The 25,687-nt window shown below is 45.9% G+C and overlaps 1 protein-coding gene across 2 annotated transcripts in view; it reads right to left on the bottom strand.

Moving 5' to 3' along the window:
* Positions 1 to 25,687, bottom strand: part of RFX7 (regulatory factor X7) — a 361,880-nt gene that overhangs the window by 154,097 nt on the left and 182,096 nt on the right. The window contains exons 3-4 of one of the 2 annotated variants that reach the window (XM_069222422.1): positions 19,510 to 19,592; positions 17,359 to 17,499 (exon numbers count right to left, since the gene is read on the bottom strand). In XM_069222422.1, the coding sequence (XP_069078523.1) occupies positions 17,359 to 17,499; positions 19,510 to 19,592 (224 nt within the window). The remainder of the gene's footprint in view (positions 1 to 17,358; positions 17,500 to 19,509; positions 19,593 to 25,687) is intronic. The other variant, XM_069222423.1, reaches the window with a different exon arrangement.

The following is a 25,687-nucleotide window of genomic DNA, read 5'->3' as shown; positions in this document are numbered from 1 at the left end:
ATATTTTTCAACAACCCTCCTTCACCAGCAAAAAGAACTCTGCATTCTTTAGGTGTGTGTAGAGCTGTTGAGTTTAATTTGGATAAAACAAAAGAAATACGCAAAACTAATCAACTGTTCATAAAACTATGGACCTTTGAACTAGTAGGGCTTCATAAAAACATACTATAGCTAGATGGATAGTTTCCTGCATTACCTGTTGCTATCAATTAGCTAATAAACCACTTCCAAGTAAACCTAGAGCCTATTCTACACATAATAAGGCTACATCTGTTGCCTTGATTAAAAGTGTTCCAATTACAGGAATTTGTAAAGCAGCCACATAGAAATCGGTTCATTCTTTTGCTAAACATTACTGTTTAGATTAAAACTCAAGAGCAGGTTCAGAGAATATCCTAAAATGCAGAAGGAAAAGTTACTTGTGTTCTCTGTTCTGCATCATAGGTATCCTCATTGAAGTCATAAAAAACCTTCACTCCTCCCTGGTTTTCAATACACTATGCATTTCACGGCCATTCAAAAAAGAACTGAGACTATGAAGAAAACTGCCACTACAGTGTATGCCGGGAAGGGAAGCTGCTGGCTCCTTAAAGTAACAGTGTATTTTTTTCTTACGTGGTTACTTTACTTTAAGCTGTTGACCTGCCACACTCCTTCTTTGCTCCATTTCCTTCCCCTGCAAGTTCCCAATAGAAGTGCTTCTAATTCAACTCATGGCTGCCTTGTTGTCAGGTGCTGCAATGTGGTATTTTTATATTGTTTACATATTGTTTATATACCTTTTCTAATACAGACATTTTCAGTCAAAAAGCAGGCCTGTCACTCCTTATGAGAGGTAACTATACAGTGGGGATTGATGTATTCCAAATAATAATTATTTTTTCAAGATTTGAAGAAAATGTGTTCAGGGATTCCAGCAGATGCATGGGAATATTCTGTTTTTATGACTATAAATAAGGATCCTACGATGCAGAAGTTAGGAAAATGTCAGTCCTTGAGTCCATGCCATACACAAAGCACATGACTGTACACTGTTTGTCTCGGAGGGTGCATGAACCTCCATATATAAATCAGGCCAATGCTCTCTGTGATGTCTTAGAGGTGAGTCCTACTGATTGTGTGCTGTTTGTTATGTGGGCCTGATAAGATAAGACCCCCACCTGCACAATTTTGAGAGTCTGGACGCAGGAGAACATTTTACATTATGAAGAGTTGAGTCTATTAAGGTTGGGGCTGGCATGACTCAGGTCATCCTTTGGTTTCAAAGCATTTCCATATCTGTGGGTTCCAGCACGTCGAGTGAGCACTCTAGATAAATGGTTCTTAACCGGTTAACTTCTGTGGACCCCAATTTAATCATTTCTGGAACCCGGAGACCCCCACTGAATTATTATTATTGGAATCCGGCGATTCCATGCTGAGTCATTAATGAAACCCTGGGACTGTGGCCTAAGCATTGTTGATGATTTGAAGCGCAAATCAATACACAAAAAAACAGAAACAAGCACTCAAACAAATAAACAAAAAAATAAATATTTTTCTTAATTCACCAACAAATATGCAGAGTGAATACAAATTTTTATTTTAACGTGAACATTGGAGCTTCTATACATTCAATTTAGGCCACTTATCATTGTATGTTTGATGCTACAACCATTCAATCAGAAGATACTAACTTAATTTTTAGCCTCGATTTTCAAATTCCTTCACGCTTACAGAACGTTTTAACGTACAAGTTACTTACCTTCAGGAACTAAATATCTGGTAGAGACATAATCTAGTTGCAGATTCCTTACCTTAGAATTTTCTCCCAGGCGTCAGACTGAATCCAGAGCAATACCCTTGCGCGTTGGTCGACTCCGAAGGTGTCTTTGGCACTGTAGTCGCCGTGATGACGTCGGGAGTAGTATAGACGCCTCCTCAGCGCAGTGACATCAGTTTCTTTTAACAACTTTCCACGCCAAAGCGCAGAGACGCTAAGAACACTGAGATTGGTGCGCCAGAGCTAAGGACCTGAAGGGGGAATCCCTGTCCCTAGAAATCTTTTCGCAAGTGGGGAGGATGGGTGAATCAGTAGTGAATTTGCAAATAGAATATGTCTCTACCATATATTTCTTTACTGAAGTTAAGTAACTTGTACATCTGATAGAGACTTCTAGTTTCAGATGCCTCACCTTAGAATAGATACTCAAGCAATGACATCCTCGGAGGTGGGCTGCGAACCAAGATCATACTAGAAAGTCCTGCAGGACCGAACAACCAAAGTAGCCGTCCCGACAGACCTGACTGTCCACGCAGAAGTGTTTAGCAAACGTGTGCAGGGATGCCCACTTTTCTGCCTGGCAGATATACAGGACAGGAACTCTGGGGGTTATTCTAACTTTGGAGGAGTGTTAATCCGTCCCAAAAGTGACGGTAAAGTGACGGATATACCACCAGCCGTATTACGAGTTCCATAGGATATAATGGACTCGTAATACGGCTGGTGGTAAATCCGTCACTTTTCCGTCACTTTTGGGACGGATTAACACCTCCTCCAAAGTTAGAATAACCCCCTCTGTGTGCTAACGCAGTGGAATCAGCAGTTGCTCTGGTGGAAAGAGCGTGCAAGTCCTCAGGGGATTGCTTCTTGGCCAAAGAGTAGCACATCTTGATGCAAAGAAGTACCCATCAAGAGATGGTACGTTTTTGCACCGCCTTCTCTTTCTTTGCACCCACATACCCGACAAAGAGTTGATCGTCCGCCCGGAAATCTTTAGTATGATTATGATAGAACGCCAACGCTCTTTTTGGGTCCAGACGGTGGAGTCTCTCCTCCTCATGGGAAAAATGTGGGGGGGTGTAAAAAGTAGGCAGGGTGATGGACTGGCCTACATGAAAAGGCGTAACAACCTTGGGACGGAAGAAAGCCGCAGTGCGCAACACCACTTTGTCAGGGTGCACAGACAAGAATGGAGGTTTGGACGAAAGGGCCTGAAGCTCACTCACCCTATGAGCAGAAGTGATGGCAACAAGAAAGACAGTCTTGAAAGTGAGGAGCTGTAAGGGGCAATTGTCCATTGGCTCAAAGGGAGTACACATTAAGTAAATAAGGACAAGATTGAGGTCCCACTGAGGCATGATAAATGGAGTGGGAGGAAATAAATGGGTGAGACCTTTTAGGAATCTACTCACAATAGGAGATTTAAAGAGTGATGGTTGATCAGGTAAGCTAAGAAAGGCCGAAATGGCAGATAAATACCCTTTAGGGGCGCCCAAAGCTGAGCCCTGCTGGGCCAAAGAAAGAATGAACAAATGAACCTCATATAGAGGGGCAGAGAGGGGATCAACAGATTTGTTGGTGGACCATGCCACAAATTTATGCCAATGAGAGGCATATACCGTTTTGGTGGAGAGACACATGGCTGCCAAGATAACATCAGAGACTTCAGGTGGAAGATCAAAAGTCATTAACTGTCGCTGCTAAATCCCCACGCATGAAGGCAGAGATTAGACAGGTTTGGTTGGAGAACCGTCCCCTGCTGCTGAAACTGAAGATCCGCCCGAAGAGGCAGTCTGAGTGGAGGATCAATGGCCATACTCAATAGCTCTGGATACCATACTCTCCGTGCCCAGTCTGGAGCCACCAAGATGGCTTGAGCCCCGGTCATTCCTGATCTTCTTGAGAACTCTGGGCAGAAGTGGTTTCGGCGGAAAGGATGCCGGAGTTCCACTCGAGACAAAAAGCATCTCCGAGCGAGTGCAGCATTGGAAACTCCAACGCGCAAAACAGCTGACATTTCACGTTCTCTGCAGAGGCAAACAGATCTAACCAAGGCTCTCCCCACTGCTGAAGGAGACCTTGCGCCACCTCCAGATGGAGATGCCATTAGTGATGGGCTGTGCATCGACGGCTGAGTTTGTCCGCTCTGACGTTGAGAGTACCCGCCAGATGTTGAACCAGCAGGGTAATGCCCTAACATTCCAGCCATGTCCAGAGGCGTAGTGCCTCCTGACAAAGGGTCTAGGACCCTACTCCGTCCTGTTTGTTGCAGTACCACATGGTGGTAGTATTGTGCGTGAACACCTGCACTACTTTCCCTTTGAGAAAGGAAAGAAATGCTTTCAACGCAAGCCTAATCGCCCGGAGCTCCAGAAGGTTGATATGGAGCCCAGACTCTCCCATGTGGCTGCCCCAATTCAGAAGTGACGCATCTGTCACTATGGATAGATCTGGCTGGGGAAGGGAGAGAGATCTGCCATGGACCCAATGCGGATTCGAAAGCCACCTCTGCAGGTCTTTCGCAGTCCTCTCTGAGATTTAGACCATGTTGGAGAGATTCCCCTGATGCTGCGCCCACTGGAACTTCAAGTCCCACTGCAGAGCCCGCATATGCCATCTGGCATGTGTCACTAGCAGGATGCAGGAGGCGATGAGGCCCAGCAGCCTCAGATAGTCTCACCGAAACCCAAGACAGAGGCTGAAAGATCGGTATCATAGCCTGGTTATCTTGGACTCGCTTTTCGGGAGGATAAGCCTGAAACTACACTGTGCCCAGAACAGCTTCGATAAAAGGGAGCTTCTGAGGCGGAGTCAGGTGTGACTTCGGCACAATGATAGAGAACCCCAGCGTGTGCAGGAGGCTTGCCATAGTCTGAAGGTGGGACACAACTTTCAGGGGAGAGTCTGCCTTCAATAGCCAGTCATCGAGGTAGGGAAAGACTGAGACCCCTAACCTGTGCAGATGAGCTGCAACCACCGCCATCACTTTCGTGAACACCCAAGAGGCACTGGTAAGGCTGAAGGGGAGCACGGTAAACTGATGGTACTCGTGACCTACCACGAATCGTAGGTAGTGTCTGTGGGCAGGCAGGATGGGGATGTGGAAATAAGCGTCCTGCAAGTCCAACGCTACCATCCAGTCTCCTGGGTCTAAGGCAGACAGAACCTGAGCCAGGGTGAGCATTCTGAATTTCTCCTTCTTGAGGAAGTAGTTGAGGTCCCGAAGGTCTAGTATAGGACGTAAGCCCTTGTCCTTTTTCGGCACCAGAATGTAGCAGGAATAACAACACAACCTACTTCTGGCACAGGGACCTTCTCTATAGCTCCCTTGGCCAAGAGAACCGTGACTTCCTGGCAGAGAAGTGCCAAATGATCCTCCGGAAGATGGCTGAGTGATGGGGGCATGGCCGGTGGGGCAGATTCAGAAGGGAGGGAATAGCACTTTTGAACTATATGCAAAACCCACCTGACCGTAGTGATGGATTCCCAGTGGGGCAGGTGATGGTGAATCCTGCCACCAACAGGATCAGAGTGAGGGGACCCACTAGGAGAGTTTGGAAGCTGCAGCGGGGACAGGGGTGGACTGGGCAGACCTCTGGTTCCCTGTCCCATGTGGGATTCCGCGTCCCTGGCCACACCGCGGTTGAACAGCATGGGTGGCACGGTCGCTGGGTGGGGGACGCGACAGGGAGCCCTTTCTGTGGCCACAAAAGGGGCGAAAAGTGGACTGCTGGGGGTGGAGGGCAGTGGAAAGATCAAGGGACCTAGCCGCAGCCCAGGAATCCTTGAATCTCTTTAAGGCAGAGTCAGCCTTAGCTCCAAAGAGATGAGAGCCATCAAAGGGAATGCCCATGAAAGGCTGTTAGACATCCCCCGAAAAACCAGAGGTACGCAACCAGACATGGCGTCTCAAGGCCACCACCGTAGCAACCGATCTGCCCAGAGAGTGGGTCGTATCCAGCCCCATAGAATCGTGAACTTTGCCGCATCCCTCCCATCGTTGACAGCTTGGGAGTTGATAGCACGGGCCTCCTCCAGTATCTGCAGCAGAACTTGCATAACCGTATCCCACAGAGAGTGGGTATAGTGGCCCGAAAGGCATGCTGTGTTCACGGTCAGCAGCGAGAGACTGGAGGAAAAAAAAAACATCATCTTCCCAAATTGTCCAGCCTTTTTGATTCACTATCCGGGTCTGTAGAAGGGAATGCGCCTGAGGAAGAGGAAGCCTGGATGAAAAGACTCTCAGGCGTGGGGTGTTGGGAGAGGAATTTAGGGTTGTTTGGGGCGGGCCATGGCGGAGTGCAATAGTCCTATTCACAGGAGCCCCTGTGTTGGGTTTGGACCAAGTACCCAAAAGTACATCGGTGAGGGCTTCATTGAATGGCAAAAGGGTCTCAGATGTGGAAGCCCGTGGTTAAGCACCTACATCAGGAGACTAGACCTGACCTCCAAAGTAGGTAGCTCAAGGCCAAGGACCTCAGCTGCCCTACTGACCATCATAGCAGTCGTTCCCTCTGCCGTAGCCACGGTAGGAGGAGACAGCATACCAGCATCTGGAGATGTGTCCAGTCCACTGGCCTCGGTCAATTCCTGTGCCCAGTCCAAAGATGGGTCATCCTGGTATTCATAAGGGTCCAGGGCCCCCTCCAATCCTTCCCCAAATTCATACCCATAGGGAAAAGGGTCCAAATTTGACCTGGGCTGAGTAGGCCCCATTGAGGACAGAGGCGGTGTCGGCCGATGCCGCCTCGAGTCGTCAGGGATAAGGATCAGGTTGACGTCAATAGTGGGCACTACCGACTTCGGGAGTGTCGACAATCAAACCAGCGCAGGGGAAGGTCTCAGTGGTACGACTGGCGTCGATGTGGATCCACAAGCGGATCCAGAGGGGACTTCGGTGGCCGAAGCTGAAGCCGTCGGCACGGACCCCGAAGGCCCCTTGACCAAACCTCTTGGGCCCAAAGGCGCTGTATTGGGGTCAGTCCACCCAAAAATGAGGCACGTGGCCTCATAGAACTATAAGATGGGCGGGGTCGCTCCGACTCCCGGAAATTCAGGGAGAGCAGAGCAGACACAGAAGCAGGCTCCGAGGACAGAGGCCTTGAGCGTCGACGCTCCTCCTGCCTCGTATCAGCAGAGCAACAGGGCGAAGTCGAAGCGCGACGGGACCACTTCGACGACGACTTCTTCTTACCTGTGCCCGAAGATTTGGAGGAAGACAAATGGTGGTGGCTCCGCAAACAGTCTCGAGACCTTCCTCTCGAGCAAGACCTGGACCTACGCGGACTCCAGCATCGGGCCGCCATGAGCTTGAGAGAACGTTCCCTCAAGGCCTTGGGGTGCATGGCCCAGCACTCGGAGCACGACTTCAGGTCGTGGTCGCGCTCCAGGCATCACAAACAAACCAGATGCGTATCCGTCACTGACATCATGCGGTGACAGTCTTCGCACGGCTTGAAACCAGTCTTCAGGGACATCCTCGACACAGAAAAAAAACTCACAGAAAACTCGACAAAAGGGTCGAAGTTGGTCAAAAAGAGACCAGGGTAGCTCTCGTCGGATCAGCGTATGGCGTGGAAAGAAAAGAACTGACGTCACTGCACTGAGGCAGCGTCTATGTACTACTCCCGATGCCATCACAGCGACACTGACGCCAACAATGCTCGTGGAGTCAACCAATACCACCTACCAAGGGTATTGCTCGAACAAAAATCCTAGGATCCAGTCTGACGCCTGGGAGAAATTCTAAGGTAAGGAATCCAAAACTAGAAGTCTCTATCAGATATTTTCAACATTATATTTTATGTGTTTATTTATACACTAATAATCTGCTAATATTATTTAATCTTCTAAGCAGTCGCGGACAACCAGAGTACAAGGCTTGCAGACAATCCACAACCTTTCAACTTACATACATGTTAACTACCCACAAGAAACTATACTTAATATACTACACCCACTTGCATCAAAACCACATGCTTAGAAAGATGCCTACAAATGGAATAGTCACTCTAAGATTAATAATGGACAATCATGCACCCTATTCGACTAAAAAAACGACGAGGTCCTTCAGTACAACCATTTTACACATAATGCTTCACAAAGATCCATAACAAGATCTACCAGCCCTATCTAATAATAATATAGTCACATAATGTGTAACTATGTAAAACTAACAAGGCCTTACTGTTTTTCTATTGAGATCTTAACATCAATGTACAAGATTTGTATCTTTTGCATTTTGTTTTATATTTTTTATGCTTTGTTGTATGTATGTTATGGCTTTTAGATTAAACATTTGTAATAAACCCCACTCCTCCAATACAAAGTCGAAGCCTGGATCGCGAATGCCACTGGCGCCCAGAGACTGCAATGAAGAAACATATTACACATTACCTATTACATCTGTTTTAGTATTACCTGTCTATTTTGGGGGGAGATGTTAAGAAAAGGGTATTTTTTTCAAACAGGAAAATGTTTATCAGGAATAATAAGCCAAATACTGAACTAAAATGTTTGGTTGTCTGCAGTCAAGAGTCAATAATGATATAATTAGGAATGTAAAATGTTAGGGAAAAAACTCTTTGCTTTATTAAAAACACGTGTCTGAACAAGGGCAAGACTGGTGAAGATGCTCTCTTTAAGGCTCAGCTAGCAATAGGCACTAACCGGAATTAGAAAGTTAAGGTTTTCTTTACCATTTCATAAACAGATGGTTGCTAAACCAATTTACAATCGTCAGAGTCAGTGGAATTATTTAAATCAGTGGCTGCATCATTTATTGCATTCTTATGGATTTATCAACCACTGTAGGAAAATGCAACTATTGGCATGGTCACCCCCCACTTTTTGCCTCGTGTTGATGCCAGCTTTGACTGGAAGTGTGCTGGGACCCTGCTAACCAGGCCCCAGCACCAGTGTTCTTTCTCTAAAACTGTACATTTGTTTCCACAATTGGCACAGCTCTGGCACACAGATAAGTCCCTTGTAAACGGTACCCCTGGTACCAAGGGCCCTGGGCCAGGGAAGGTCCCTAAGGGCTGCAGCATGGCTTGAGTGTGCTAGTGGGGAGAAAAGACAAAGTCAACATTGCACTCCCCTCAGAGTGCCATGCCCACAAACCACTGCCTGTAGTATAGGTAAGTCACCCCTCTAGCAGGCCTTACAGGCCCAAGGCAGGGTACACTATACCACAGGTGAGGGCATAGCTGCATGAGCACTATGCCCCTACAGTGTATAAGTAAATTCCACTTCCAGGCGAGTTTCTGACCACATGGGGGTGAGTGCCTTTGTGCACTCTGTGGTCAGAAACAAAGCCTGTCCTAGGTGGAGGTGCTTCACACCTCCCCCTGCAGGAACTGTAACACCTTGCGTTGAGCCTCAAAGGCTCAAGCCTGGTGTTACAGTGCCCCAGGGCACTCCAGCTAGTGGAATGCCCCCACCCCCACTTTTGGCAGCAAGTCTAGCAGGGATAATGAGAAAAACAAGGAGGAGTCACCCCCTCAGCCAGGTGGTGTTCGAGCTGAAGTGACCCCCTCCTTGAGAAATCCTCCATCTTGCTTTGGAAGATTAGAACCAATAGGGATGTGCCCCCCTCCCCAGAGGAAGTGGGCACAAGGAGGATGTAGCCACCCTCAGGGACAGTAGCCATTGGCTACTGCCCTCTGACCCTAACACACCCCTAAATTTAGTATTTAGGGGTGACCCTGAATCCAGCTCTTCAGATTCTTGATGACCTCAAGAAAGAAGAAGGACTGCTGAGCTGAAAAGCCCGCAGAGAAGAGAAGGAGACAACAACTGACTCGGCCCCAGCCCTACCGGCCCGTCTCCTGCTTCAAAAAGCTGCAAGAAAAGAAGCAACACGTTCTGCAGGACAAGCGACCCCGGAAAAGCCTCCAGGGGACTGCCTGCATCACCGAGGACCAGGAAACGCCCGTGGACAGCAGACCTGTCCAAAAAGGAGACAAAGAAACCATCTTTAAAGGGACTCTCATCTCACTTCAGAAGCGTGAGTCCAACAACTCTGCACCCGACGCCCCCGGCCCGTGTCCAGAGTAACCAACTAGCCAGAGAGGATCCCCAGGTGCCTCAGATGACGTGTCCACCCTGGGCTGACCTCTCTGCACCCCCACAACGATGCCTGCAGAGGAAATCTCGTAGACCCCCCCCCGACCGTGACTGCCCGGGACATAGATATCAGTCACCTGGATAACCAACTAGCCAGAGAGGATCCCCAGGTGCCTCAGACGACGTGTCCACCCTGGGCTGACCTCTCTGCACCCCCACAACGATGCCTGCAGAGGAAATCCCGTGGACCCTCCCCCCGGGACAAAGATATCTGTCACCTGGATAAGCACTGCACCCGCAGCCCCCATGCCAGAGAGAAACTGACCTCTGGTGCAGCAACAACCAGCTAACGGCCCTCACCCTTGCCCAGTCGGTGGCTTGTCCAAGAGGCCCCCCTGTGCCCTGCCTGAGGCTCCTAAGTGACCCCTGTGTCCCTCCATAGAGTTCTATTGAGGACCCGACACCCTATTTGTCCACTGCACCTGGCCGCCCGTGCCGCTGAGGGTGTAGTTTTTGTGCCTACTTGGGGCCCCTCCAGTACTCCTCCAAACCCCCCTGGTCTTCCCTCTGACAATGCAGGTACTTACCTGCAAGCAGACCGCAACCGGAGTACTACCTGTCTTCATGGGGGCCCACGTTATTTTGGCTCCTGTTTGACCTCCGCACCTAACCGGCCCTGTGTTGCTGGTGCTGGTTGTTTGGGGTTATCTTGAACCCCCAACGGTGGGCTACCTATGCCCCGGAGATTGAACTCGTAAGTTTGTTACTTACCTCAAAAACTGTACTTTACTTACCTCCCCCAGGAACTGTTCAAAATTGCAGTGCCCACTTTTAAAATAGATTTTTGCCATTTTAAAGAAAACTGTGTACATTGTTGATTCCATTCAATGTTCTAAGTATTACTGTGTAAAGTACCTTTCATTTAATGTACTTACCTACTAAATAAATCTTGTGGCTCTAGAAATAAATTAACAAAAGAATATTTTTCTATATAAAAACCTGTTGGCCTGGAGTTGTCATTGAGTGTGTGTTTTCACTTATTGCTTGTGTGTGTACATTAAATGCTTAACACTACCCTCTGATAAGCCTAACTGCTCGACCACACTACCACAAATAGAGCATTAGTATTATCACCTCTGTTAAGCCTCTTGGGGAACCCCTGGACTCTGTGGACACTATGGGCCTGATTCTAACTTTGGAGGACGGTGTTAAACCGTCCCAAAAGTGGCGGATATACCACCTACCGTATTACGAGTCCATTATATCCTATGGAACTCGTAATACGGTAGGTGGTATATCCGCCACTTTTGGGACGGTTTAACACCGTCCTCCAAAGTTAGAATCAGGCCCTATATCTCATTTTGATATAGCATATACAGAGCCAGCTTCCTACAACCACGCTTCCCACAAATTTTGCCACACAGAATTCATCAAACATGTTTCTAGCTGGAGTGGGTCAAATAATGTTATATGGTGCCAATGTGAAGATCTCCAAGTTGGAATATTTAGTATGAACCAGAGAAGTCCAATCCACAAAACTGGGTGGAAGGTGGATCAAGGAGGAACACTGGTTAGATAAGAGTATACGCAAGGAACAGCATTACCAACGGTAGGCAACTTGTTCTTCAGATGGATACTTATAGCCGTAGATTCCCCACATTTTGAGTAAATACCAAAGCAGTACCTCCCAGGTGGAAGGTGTTGAAACGGCTCAGGCCAAAAAGTTATTTAAGACTGAACTACCAAAGTGCCCTTCTTGCCAGATTTGGCTGTTCAGGCAGTAATGCTTCGTTAACATATGAAGCAATGCCCAAGTAGCAGCCTAGCAAATATACACAACAGGCCCTCTGCGTGTTAGCACCATGGTAGCAGTTTTGGCTCTGGTGGAATGAGCCCGCAGGCCTTCCAGAGGCTGTTCAGTAGCCAGAACACAGGAGATCTTTAATTAGAAACTTATGTAAGCAATGCTCCTGAACGCTGCTGTGTGGCGCCAAGCTGCCTTGAAAGTGATGATGAGGAGCCACGTCTGTAAGCCGACGTCAGTTTCGTTCTTAATTAATTCTGCGCCCTCATAAATGGAGTGTGACAATTGTTGGTATCAGTGTGCAGATTCAGGACGTAGGATCTTTTTAGAGTTTAAAAAGGGGCCACTCAACAAAACAGGGAGGTTGGAGTGTGGAGAGGAATCTGCATTTAGATAAGCTTCCACCAGAAAGAGTGTTTCCAAAGGTAAGTAACTAGTTCTTTTAATGAATACTTCTAAAAGCAGATTCCTCATGTTAGATACTAAAGAAGTACTTCCTCAAGGAAGACAGTCTGTGGAGTGGATGCAGATCAAAATGTCCTGAGGGTCTGAATAGTTCAAATATCCTTCCCATTAGACCTAGTTGTCAAGGAAGCATTGCTCTGTGAACACCTGCACTGATGCGGACATCACAGCCTGGCAGATATCAAAAACAGACACACCGCCCTATGCCACCATGCAATGGTAGCAACCTAAGCCCTTTGGAATGAGCCAGCTCAGGTGTCTTGGCCAGTGCACTCTGTCCTGTCCTGCACTGCCTTCCTATTCTTCTCTCCAGAGAACCACGCAAAAAGCTCATCATCCACTTGATGGTCCTCGGTATGATTAATTTACAAGCCTGAAGCCCTTCTGGGCTCCAATAGATGGGACCTCACCACCTCTTTCAAGGGGTGGGAAGCTGCAAAGAACGCTGTGAGAGTGATGAACTTCCCAAAATGGAAAGGAGCCATGTCTTTTGCCAAGAAGGCTGTCCACGTCCTCAGCACGAGTTGGTTTGGAAAAAAGGAGGTCTAGGGCAGTTGCACTAACAGTGCCTGAAGTTCCCTTATGAGACATGTGGAAGTGATCACAATGTGGATGACAGTCTCTAAAATCAGAAGATGAAATGAGCAGTTGTGCATCAACTCAAAGGCCATACACATGAGAAACACCAAAATAAGGTCCCACTAGGGCATCACAAATGGTTTGAAAGGGAATTTGTTTGTCGAACGTTTAATAAACAACATCACAACAGATGATTTAAACAATGATGTTTGATCCAGCAAACGTAGAAAGCCCGAAAGGGCTGACAAATACCCTTTAATAGTGCCCACCCCAAGACTTGCTGGGCCAAAGACAAAACAAACAGTAGAACATTCAACAGTTTGGCTTGTAAAGGGTCAGTCTGGTGGACTCGACACAAGGCCATAAATGTGTCAAAGCACCTGGGTAAATGGACTTCATGGAGGGGCCATGCATTGAGGATGACATCCACCATTTCAAGTGGCAGATCGAACGCAGTTCACTGCCACTGCTCAATCTCCACGCATGGAACTGTAGATTGAGCAGGTTTGGGTGAAGGATCCTGCACTGCTGCTGTGAAAGGATATCCTCCTGGAAGCCTGATTTTGGTGCAAATGCTCATGCCTAGACGTTCAGGGTACCACACTCACCTGGCCCAATCCGGAACCACTATGGCAACTTGAGCCAGGTCGTTTCGGATCTTTTTCAGAACCCGGAGCAGGAGAGGCAGCAGTAGGAAAGTGTATAGAAGACCGATGTTCCATTCCAGTTGGAATGCATCTCCTAGTTAAGCCTTCTTTTGGATTCTCCAATGCACGTTTCACACTGTTGCAGCCAGAGTTTTCCCACTACCAGAAGACACCCTGCACCACCTTGGGATGCAGGCACTATTTGTAATCTGACAGACAAATTCTGCCTAACTCATCCACTCTGGTATTCATGGACCCTGCCAAATAGTTTGCAATCAGAAAAATGCCTTGAAGTATCAATCATCTCTAGAGACGCAGGGCGTCCTGCCACAGAACCATATGACCCAATCTGTCCTGCATGTTCCAAAACCACATGGGGGTTGTGAAAACCTCCACCAGCCTCCCCTTGGAGAACAACCAAGGCCTTCATCACCAGAAAAATTGCCCACAACTCTAATAGATTGATATGGAGCCGGGCTTCTGCTGAGACCAAAGACCTTTGATCTCCAACTCTCCCAGATGACCTACCTAAACCAGTAGTTATGCATCAATCATCACAGTCAGCCCTGGATGTGGACAGGAGAGGGACCTGCCACTGGACCAATTGCAGCAGAGCAGCCACCACTCCAGATAGTGAGCAGTCTCTTCTGAAATCTGGATGGCATCCAACAGGCTTCTTTGGTTCGTCGTCCACTGAAACCTCAAAATCCACAGCAGGGCCCGCACGTGCTACCTCGCATAGTTGATCAGGGAGATGAAAGTGGCTTTAAGAAGCCTCACGGCTGCTCTCACCGAGATCAAGGACCGAGGAACATTGGGGATCACAGCCTGAATGTTGCGGACTCGCTGGAGTGGAGGGAAGGCCTTTTATTGCACTGTGTCTATGATACCATCAATGAATGGCAACCTCCTGGAAGGAGTCAGGTGCGACTTTGTTTCATTGATTGTGAACATGAACTGTAAGTGGCCTATGACTGATTGTAGCAAACACACCTTCAACAGACAGTTGTCAAGGAAGGGGGAGATTGGTATCCCCAAACTCTGAAGGTGTGCCTACCACCTCCATCCCTTTCATGAACACCCAAAGGGCACTGGTGAGGCGAAAAGGAGCACTAGAAACTGGAAATACAGCAAGCCAACCTTGAACCGAGGACAGTAGGATGAGAAGGTCCAAGGACAGCATCCAGTCTGCTAGGTCCAGAGCGCCAAAGGTCTGGGCTAATGATCCCATTTTGAATTTGAGGAAGGCATTCAGAGGTTAATATATGCTAGAGGTCTGTGTCCTCTTTCAGCACACGAAAAAAGCAAGAACAATAACCCTTTCCTCTCTGCAAGTCCAGAACCCATCAGTAGCGGTCGCACATCATGCAACAGAAAGGAGAGGTTCTAGTCTGAAAGTTAATTAGATGTGGGGGAAAGATGTAGTGGAGTGAACAAAAGGGTTAGCCATAACTATGCTGAACAATCTGTATGGGCTACCTGTCGGACCTTATGGATTGCCATCTTGGAAAGATGTGCTAAATCCTGCCCCCCACAATACAGGTTTGTGCCTCTAATGGCAAAATAAAGCAGTTTAGAGGATATTCATGTTAGGGAGGCGGCCTAGGAGGACCTGTCACCCCTCCTTGCTTGTTCGATGGCTGCCAGCCTTCCTTCCTCAGTCTCTAAAGAACTGAGGTGACTGTTGCAGAAGCTGGGGCAATTTTCACTGTCTGTATGTGAGCCCTAGACTTAGCTGCTGAATTTCCTCAACTGATTTTTTAACTGCTTGAAGAAAGTCAGTCACAGGAAATGCACCATACCACTACTGTCTTTAAAACGCTCCAGGGCAGAATCAGCTTTTTGGCCAAAAAGGTGCAAACCTTTAAAGGGCATGTCCACGAAAGAGGCTTAAACATCTCCACAAAATTCAATGGAACACATCCATGTGTGGCAGCAGGGCCTAGCACTGGTGCTATATGACTGTCCCAGGCAGTCAGTAGGATCTAGGCGATGACGAATCACATACTTGACTGCGTTCTCTCCATCATGAACTGTTTGAGCCAGCGAGGTCCTAAGGCCTTCCAGGACCATCAACAAGATGTCACTGGATCTGTCTGAGAGGGCATTCATGTGGTGACCCAACCTACAAACCACACTGATTGACCTCAGTGCCAAGCTGGCTAAGGAGACTTTTGTTTTCCAGATACCTCAATTGTCTTGGACTCTGTATGTGGAGGAATCATGAGGAACAAATTAGGTTTTACATTACTAGTTGAAGCCGGAACCACCACACTCTTTGGAGTAGGTTGTTTAGTGAGAAAATTAGAGTCGCCATGCACCAGTCTGTGGTCCCTGAACATCTGTCTACTCATTGATGGGCATCTGGCATCAACCAACTGAAGGCTCTAACCACAAGGACACATTCTGATGTTGGGCAAAAACACGGCTTTGACCAAATACCAAAGTATCAGTGAGAGTCTTGATGAAGGACATAAAGAGCTCAGACATGGCAGCCCCAGGCTGTAGAATGCCTCTAAGGACATTAGACAGGGTCTCAACAGAGGGCAGCTGCAAATTCAGAACATCAGCTACCACTGATTTACAACTGCAAATGGCTCACTCTCTCTCCTCAGTGGACGGTTCAAGTGGCGAGTTCAACCCAATATGAGGACAGATATTAAGCCCACTGGCATCTTGTAAATCCATTTAAAAATTGTCATCATCTTAACAAGGGGAAGATCAACATCTCCTATTCAACCATCATCATCTCCTCCCTCTGGGTATGTTCAATTTTTTCAGAGTCAGACCTGAACAGATAATAGAGCCTGTGTTGGTGCAACCACTCTGATAGAGGGAGTGATGTACAAACAGGCTACAAGATGACACTTCCTTTTATAGCGCAAGATTACTTTCAGTCGAGTAATTTTGGTGGTGATTGGGCTGAAGCTGGTTTGAGGGTCACACATTCTTGCATTGATGAGTGGCGACCTAGTGCAGGTCCAAGTGCTAGAGCAATTGGGTTCCTAACAGTCCGTTAATGCCAAGGAAGGGTCCATTGGCATTAACATGACTGGACACACGTGCACATTCTTGGGGCAAGAAGGCTTGACAAAGGGAGCTGGAAAAGTGCATCTTCAACAATGCCTCTGTGAAGGCCTTCACTTGCTGTGTCATTGCCGATGGCCCTTGAAGCTCTGAGTGCAATGGTATATCAGGGGGATCCATTGAGGAGACTGACTAATCCTGTGACGCCTTTGGACCTTCTCCTTGGAGTGGAAGAAAAGTGTTGAGTCCTGCTTTGCTTTTTTATGCTTGCGCTTAAACTTCAATTTGGACTTACCAGAGGACTTCGACTGAGAAGTAGACCAGTCGCGAGACTGGCCTAAGAGATGAGACTGAGTCCACACCTGTAAGTGAAGAGGGACTTGCTTGAGGGTCTTCACTTCTTTTGCTAGGCAAATCTGCCAACTGAGGCCAAACACGAGACACACACCTCATCCGTGTCCATGACCAACTGTTTTCTGCAATGATGGCATGGGCTTGAAGTCTTTTTTTTAGGGTGGGTGAGGTGCGGGGAGGAGGGAGAATAAAGGAGGCAGAGAGGCATCATTACCTAGCACACTGTTTTTTGTTATTTTCCTTTTTTTTTTAAGTCAATGTAAGGCCGGCAAATTTGCAAGTGGAGCTCCTGATCTACTTCAGAAGGTGTGAAAAGAAAGGAACTGATGGTAGTGGCATGTTTATGCATGCTAACATACAGGGGTGGAGCAATTATATGGCTCCACTCTGTCACTTTCAGGGTGGTGTGGAGCTGAGCAGCGCACCTAGCCACATGCGGAAGCTTTGCTGAGGAAAGTTTCCAGATCCACTTAGGCGCCTGGCACCTGGCACTAAGATGAGGAATCCATGGTTATAAGTATCAAACAGAAACTATGCAATCACATATGGTATCCCCAAAGTTGAATGTTTCCTAGTAAAGTTATCTGAAGCACAACACTGGGAATGCAAAATAACAAAGAAACATCATTAGAAAAAGAATATTTAACACTTACTTATATTCATCATAGACTTCTTGTTTGGGAAGTGAAGTCTCTGGGTGCTCTTCTAGGGTATTCCGAATCCAAGAAAATGCATGCATTTGCTGCGCACGACTTGATGACTGGGTACTCTGATCACTGTCAAAGTATACAAAACTTAACAAGTGTCAAGTACCAAAAAAACAAAAAAAACACCCTTAACCATATTGGAATCACATAAGCAAGCAAGATACTAAATTATATAGGAGGATAATCTTTAAACATTAGCATTTTTAAAAAAGCAGGTAGATAGGTCAAATCCATAAGGTTGGTGTGAATCAACAATGTTAAGTGCTGGAAAATAACTGACTGGTTTTTCAATGCATTTTCCCCGAAAAAGACAACTTCACCTCACATCACCAGGCTCAAAACATGATTCTTTCCAAGCATGTGAGCATGTGAATACTAACGGATCAAGACCAATACAGGATAAAGAAACACTATACATGCATTCCGTACGGCAAGTCCTGGAGACCAACTTTGTGGGTCTTTTCCTTGGCAAACAGGATCCTAAAATAACAGAATATTACCTCTGAAGTTTTGGTGTTCACTTTGATTATGAAATGAGCAATTAATGAAGTAATGGTCTAGGTCTTGAATTAGTTAACTCAAACATCTTCTAAATAGGGCTGGTAAAGACTGTTTGTATTGAGTGGAGGAATAACATCTACATGCAGGGCTGTGAAACAGCAGAGAAAATTCCAAACCGACAAATAAATATGCACAGTTCCCATCAAATTTAACAAGCGAAAGACAACTGGAGCAATTAATGCATAACTAAAGGTAGGCATCACTTGAAGGGTGATAGCTTTTGAAAGTGGTATGAACTGAATCACAAACTTGTACTGCTGAGAGACCGCCTGTGCGATCCAAACCCTGCCAGCCCTATTTGGAGTTCACACAGGGCCTTAACACTGCAGCCGACTCGTAATCGAGCTGGCGGCAATGTGGCAGTGTGGCGGGTGCAGCAGACCCCGTCGCGCATTCCTCTGCCTGTAATTCGGGCAGTGGAATGCATGACGAGGCTGTGTCTGGGGGCCCCGACACACTGGGACTCATAATCCCGAGCAGTGCTGCCCTGGTGGATTACCACGCCTGGACTGCCAGGATCCCGGCAAACTAGTGGTGTCTGCGGTCCGACCATGTCGGCTCTGCCACAGTTGTAATGTGGAGGTCGGACCACCACAACCGCGATGGTCCGACCTCCACCATGCGTCTGGCAGTCTCAAAACTGCCAGACTCCTAATGAGGGCCATTATTTTCTGAAGTAGGTGGGGAAGATGGTGCACTACTAATATACACTACTCATAAGTAGAACTGGACAAAAGAAATAAATATTATATATATATTCTTTGAATTTCTACTAGTGGTTCGCATTACTATTTCCCCTTAAAAGATTCTAAGTCGTCATTAGCAGAATGATTAACCAAAAAGGCAAATGGTCAGATTCCGCTTTCCCACGTTTTTTCCCATTTCCCCAGCATAGCGGATCTCAAGCAAAAAAAACAAAATCATCTTTGCCGGCAGACTAGACACAAAAATATTTATTTTACCAAATATAAGAACTGCTTGTGTTACATAACTGTAAAGAAGTCTGCTGATGAATTGACTATAATCAGCCAACCAGAAGGTTCTAAGCACAAGGGCACATTCTGAGTGGCTGCTGGCAATCAATCAGAATTGCTGAAATAGCCTTCTGTTTTAAGTTATTTCTGCAAATCTTGGCTGGCTGTCATCAGCTAAATAGAACGATTCTCCTTTGCGACTCATGGGAGGTAAAACTAGCAATCTCACAACAGCTCGCTGTGAGATCCCGCAAGCTTTTCTTTTATTTTTCTTATGAGCTATAGTAGGCAGAAACGGACCATGAGAATTTGGCTAATGCTTAGTGCAGAGTTCAATATACATGTGGGCAATCTTAGTGGTCACCCTGTGTATGGAACCAATGGAACAGGCACTACAAGTTTGTTCACTCTTACCATATTTTGCAGATCCCAATCTCTGGCTATTAATTATTTAATCATATCTTCCATGCATAGCTAACCAAGGATGACTGTGCCACTCATGCCTCAAAAATTGACTCTCGCCTTTACAAAGTGAACACCCATTATTCAATACAATAATCACCTCTTTTCCACGTTGGTGGGGCCAGCTGGCAGCTGCAGATAGAGATAGAGTTTCTCAATGTCCGTAAACTTCTCAACTTCTTGCTAGAATATAGTAACCAATAGAATTACATTTCATTTATTCTCCTCAGGATTAACTTTACATACAGAATGATTAATCAACTACTTTTAATGTTGTACAATGGCATCACTTACACATAAAGACACATAAAAACATCTGAAAATTCAATACAGAGTCAATGTTATAAAAAAAAAAAATCACATAAATAAAATGTATTAAACACTAATCACAAAATTAATTAAGAGAAGCCATGTCTTGTCTTTCGAGTCATTGCAATGTAGAGTGCAACAGCATGTGGGAAAGGTATGCGAGTCATGCTCACTTTCCTGGCATCTCTAAGCTATCATGCCTTAAAATGTGAATTAGCTACAAAATAAACGATTACAACTTCTCATGCTAATATATCTGTGTAAAATGCGTATGTTCTTCTAAACAGATGGTGCTGTGATTATATAGTATATCAGTGGTAATCTCACAAGCCCTACAGTCCCCATTATCTATTTCTCAAAATCTCTGTTGGGATCAGTAACCATAGATCCAACCCTATTGGTTTCTGAGATTAGAGGTAAAATTGCAGAACTGGTACAATTTTCCCCGTTCTCCCAATGCTCATATCTGCTGAAATCTAAAGGGGGAAGTATGAGGGGGAGTGGGAGGGCAGTGAGGTTGGAATTAACACCAGGAATCAGAATTACCTGTTCCCTCTGCATTTTCCCATTTCTCAGTAGGATGTTAGGGTTCCAAATGCTATCTACCATAATCCCGAACCTCAAAGTGTTAAGTGCCTTCCCTAGTAAGGATAATAATGGGTGGGCGGAATTACTACTTTTCATAATCAGATCACTTGTAATCACCGCTTAAATGCTGACCTTCGGGTCTTCAAATGGTGAGTCTAGAGCCAGTAAGTGTTATTGTCAACAATGAAATGGAGTACAATAAGGTCTGGGAAATCATATTTGTTTTCATCAAATCTTAAGTACTGACTAGTAGCAGGTTCTTACAGTGTGCTACAGAAATGCCTCAACTCACTTACTAATGAACTATAGATCCCCACTTCACCTATGCACTGATGTCAAGCTTATTAGCCCTCAATTCTGTCAATAATACTTATAATAGTCCTTTAATCATCATCATACTCCCTGTAGATACTTAATACCTGAAAAATATCAGAATGTTAATTTCTGAAGCTACTTTAGCAAACTGGCTAATTGTGGGAGCCAGATCTCCATACTTCTAAAGAAATCCACAGTACATCCCGACAACTTTGCCAACTACTGGCCCATAAGTCATGTACCATCATTGGCAAGATCACTGAGAAAGTGGAAAAGTGATCCATATTTAACTCCAAGACCTCACACTAATGGTAATCATCTCCTGCACGGCTACCACTCTGGCTTCTGATCAGCTTGGAGCACAGACACTACTACCTTACACATCGTAGACAATGCCCTCTTGAACACAAAAGAAGATGGTCCCTGCCTCCTGATATTGCAGGACTTCTCAGTTGTCTTTGTCACAGTCAACCATCCCACCATCATACACACCCTAGAGTCTTGAATGGAGTTCACCGGCTATGTCCTTCACTAATTCTATCATCACCTTTCCAACTGTAATCTGTTTGTGAACATGGGCATGTCCAGGTCAAAAAAAGATCCCTATCACCTTTGGAGTCTTATAGAAGTGTACCCCAGGACTCCAAACTGTCTCCTATCATTATGAATGTTTACATGGAGCTGCTGAAGCTCAACTCGCAGATAACACCACCAAGATTCACCAATATGCTGATGATATACATCTCTTCTTAAAAGTCTCCTGTGCTTCAGACATCCAACGCCTCAAACACTGCTTGCACACATCAAGAACTGGATGCCCAGCGCCTACCTGAAGCTCAGTCCAATGATGACAGAATTCCTGTTATTTGCCAAGAACAATAAACAAGATGAAGTACAAATCAGACTCCATGACAGATTTCACCAAATATCAAGTCACTTGGACTCACTCTGAACACCAACCTCACCCTCGAGGAGCCAATTGCCAAAAACACAAAGACATCCTGGTACCAGCTCTGTCTTCCAAAAAAAAAAAAGTGAGCTCTGTCTAAAAGAAAGTGAAACAAATTCTTCCAGAAAGCGACTTAAGAAAGCTGTTAAAGCCCTCATACTCTTGCATCAGGAAGGTGGTAATGCCCTACTCCATGGTCTGTAAGATCTCACACTGGCACCCCTTTGGGCATCCTACATGGTGCAACACTTCTTGAGTGCCCAAAGAAACATGATCACATCACCCCCCCCATCCTGAATGGGCTCCATTGGCTTCCATTTCTGGCCTGCACCATCTTCAAAACCAGGTGCATCATTAACAAAGCTATCATGACCAGCACCCACGCATAACTTGCAGACACGCTCACCATCTCTGGTGAATCTCTGCTCACCTAAAGTCACGAAACCAAACAGTTTTAAAAATGAAACAACAAGACAACAGGCCTTTTCCATCTATGCACCCAGGATCTGAAACATCTCCATATTCATCAGGGCCATCCCAACACTGCACCAATTTAGAAAATAGTTGAAGACTCATCTCTCTAAAGAGCACTACATCACAATTCATTAACCAACCAAAACCCAACTTCCCTTCCTCTCGCTCATTCATTTTATGTTTGTCTTCAACCATGTACTGTGCTCTACTGCATTTTGGCTAGGCTCACGCTATAGAAATACCATATACATATATACAAACTGCGCGCTAATCAGTGCTTTGAAACATGGCGTTTTGTGGGTATAGTTACATATGTGGTGCCATGTCTTATACTGTACAGTGTGTCATTAGTACAGGCAGAAATTTAGGAACACTGCCAGAAGTGAGTGTTCTCCTTTTCCACAAGAACATAGTTGGGCAATAGACAAGGAAAACCAAAACTTATCTTGGCCACCACATCTCACGGCTCTACATATGCCAATTTTAAGGATAATTTAAGTTGGAGGAGGTCAGTTGCAAGAAAAATGAATAAAGCAATGTAAAGAGTGTTTGGGTGGGGGAGAGATCATTATGTGGTAATGTAAAGATAATGTCTGAAACTCTCAAAATACTAAAAACTGTATTAATTCTCACATGAAAATGCCCATAATCAGACACCATTTCAGTCACACATTTCTTATTCTTTTCAGTACTTTTCGGTGCTTCAGGGTGTACAGCTGATATGCAGGTTTGTTTTTAGAGACATGCCCATGGTCGACACCAACATGCCTTCTATTCCTGTGATAACGAGAAGGGGTTTTAATTTACGTTCATTCCTTGAAAGCAATTAGTTTTGCCACTTAAACGTGCCTTTTATTTTAAAAAAAGTTCCTTTGGCTTAATCTGATAAAAAAACGTTTTATTCAAACGTATTTTTTTCAAAATATGTTATAGACAATTTCATGCCCAAGTATACATACTGCAAATATTTAACAACACAGCATGACACGTTTAAGGCTCTGAAAGCCTCATGGATAGCTACAGCATTAATTACACTATAAACCCATTCAGTGCTGATAATGACAATGCGAGCCCACTGCTTCCGCATACTCACTCCGAAGGCCGAAAACAAGACCCTCTGCACTAGTCTGAACCCCATTAGTCAGGGTCAATACACCTAAAACTGTCTTCTCCTAGGGGCAACCCAGCAGTTTTAACTTAACAAAATCAGACAGATCTGCTGTCAATGACATTACAGCCCAAATCCCCAGCGCTTTTGTCATCCCCATGTATCCAGCCCTACCTCCCTCTATAAAGCCTTTTATCAGGCCAGTGAAGATTAATCGAAATACCAGCGCAATGAATGACTCCCATTGGAAGACAGTCAACTCCCTAGTCGCGAATGCCAATATAAAGTTTGCCTTCACACCATTTACTACAAAACAAACCCCTATTAGTTGAAGCACAAATAAAAACTAGATTTTTTTCGAATTAAGTTTAAGTCATCAAACTGCATTCACAATTTAGGTCTTCCAGAACACTCTACATCTTCTCGCACTGGGCATCTCTCATTGGCTCACTTGTCAGCTCCACCTGTGACTGACTGCACACACCCTTCCACCAGTTCTCTTGACCACTCTCCCACACAGGTGAACACACCCAAAGGATCAAAACACAGTGCCATAATCCAAAAAATGCTCAAATCACATTCCCACCTTCTCAAGAACTACAAAACAAACCAAAATCTGATGACCTTCTACATTCTAAATTTTCGAGCTGTACTCCTGAGTGCCAGCAGGTGGCAGCACTCAGCTGCGCGCTGGCATTTTCAGCACTGGAAATAATGTACGCTGGTACCTAAATAGGCGCCACCTTGGCGCGCTGACATCAGTTCATTTACATGACTTTCCACACCATGAGTCACAAGGGCCTGTAGTAAGGGGAAGCTCGTATCCTTAAATCAAGTCACAGAGCAGGGAGGATGAGAGGGTAGATAAAGAATCTGAAGCTAGATAGATTCTCTATCAGATAAAGCATTACAGCAGGTACGTAACTTGTTTATCTGATAAAGACTTCTAGCCGTAGATTACTTACCTTAGAATAGATACCCAAACAATATCTCCCTGGAGGTGGGTCTGCCAACCCAACTTAGACCAGAAAGACCTGCAGGACTGAATAGGCAAAATGCCCATCCTGACGTACCTGACTGTCCAGGCAGTAGTGCTTAGTAAATGTGTTCAATGAAGCCCTTGTTGCAGCCTGACAGTTTTCCAGGACTGGAACTCTGAGAGCTGATGCAGTGGTTGCAGCGTTGGCTCTTGCAGAATGAGCGTGCAAGTCCTTAGGTGGTTGCTTTTTGGACAATGCGTAGCCAAGCTTTATGCAGAGCATTATCCATCAGGAGGTGGTTCGTTTCTGCACAGCCTTGCTTTTCTTGGCACTGATTTACCTTACGAAAAGGTGATCATCCACCCGAAATTCTTTTGTGCGATTAAGGCAGACCAACAAGACTCTTTTTGGATACAGGCGGTGGAGTCTTTCCTCTTCCGTAGAGGGAAGAGGCACGGCAAAATGGTAGGCAGGGTGATTGTTTGGCCTACATGAAAAGGAGTGACTACTTTCGACAGGAAAGAGGCAATGGTTCTGAAATACCAGTTAGGTAGGGTAGAAGGTATTAAATGGCAGGTGCACTGAGAGAACATGCAACTCACTGACCCTCCTAGACTATGTAATGGCTACCAGAAAGGTGGTCTTGATGGTCAATAACCAAAGAGGGCAGTTGTGCAACGGCTCAAAGGGAGCACACATCAGGAACGCGAGGACCAGGTTCAAGTACCACTGGGGCATGATGAATGGTATGGGGGACACGTGCTGCAACGGATGACTTGAATAAGGAATGTTGGTCTGGTAACCACAAAAATGCAGAAGTGGCTGAATGATAGCCCTTAACTGTGCTTAGAGCAGCGCCCTGCTGGGCCAAAGAAAGAACCAATAATAGGACCCAAGAAAGAGGAGCCGAGATAGGGGGTCAATGCTTTTCGATACACACCATGCAGCAAATTTGTCCCAGTGGCAGACTTACACTGTCTTGGTGGAGGGACACCTGGCTGCCAGAATAACATTACATACTTTGTGAGGAGGATTGTCAACTGTTGCGCTCAAGCTCCACGCATAAAAACGGAGGGTGTGCAGGTTCAGGTGCGTAACCCTTCCCTGCTGCTGTGACAGAAGATCTTCCCGAAGGGGCGGCATGATGTGAGGACCAATTCTTATGCTCAACAGCTCGGGATACCAGATTTTCCAATCTAAACCCAGATCCCAAGCATATTTTGGGCCCAGTTGTTTCGGACCTTCTTGAAAACTATGGGCAGGAGTGGTACTGGTGGAAAGGCATACAGGAGGCCGGAGATCCACTCAAGAGCAAGAGCCACCATGGAAAATCCAGTGCACAGAATTAGAGACTGTGCATTCACATCAGTGGCGAATAGATCAAACCAAGGCTCTCTCCACTCTTAGGAACAGATCTTGCACCACCTCCAGATGGAGATACCATTTGTGATATGCTAGTACGCTAGGCATCGACGGGTGAGTTTGTCTGCCCTGGCGTGTAGAGAGCCTGCCAAGTGTTGAACAACCAGGGAGATGCCCTGGTGTTCCAGCCATG

This window comes from Pleurodeles waltl, chromosome 3_1, assembly GCF_031143425.1.
Source record: "Pleurodeles waltl isolate 20211129_DDA chromosome 3_1, aPleWal1.hap1.20221129, whole genome shotgun sequence".
In the NCBI taxonomy this organism is placed as follows: domain Eukaryota; kingdom Metazoa; phylum Chordata; class Amphibia; order Caudata; family Salamandridae; genus Pleurodeles; species Pleurodeles waltl.
Note: the sequence above shows the minus strand (reverse complement) of the source record. Positions and strands in the feature narration are given on the sequence as shown.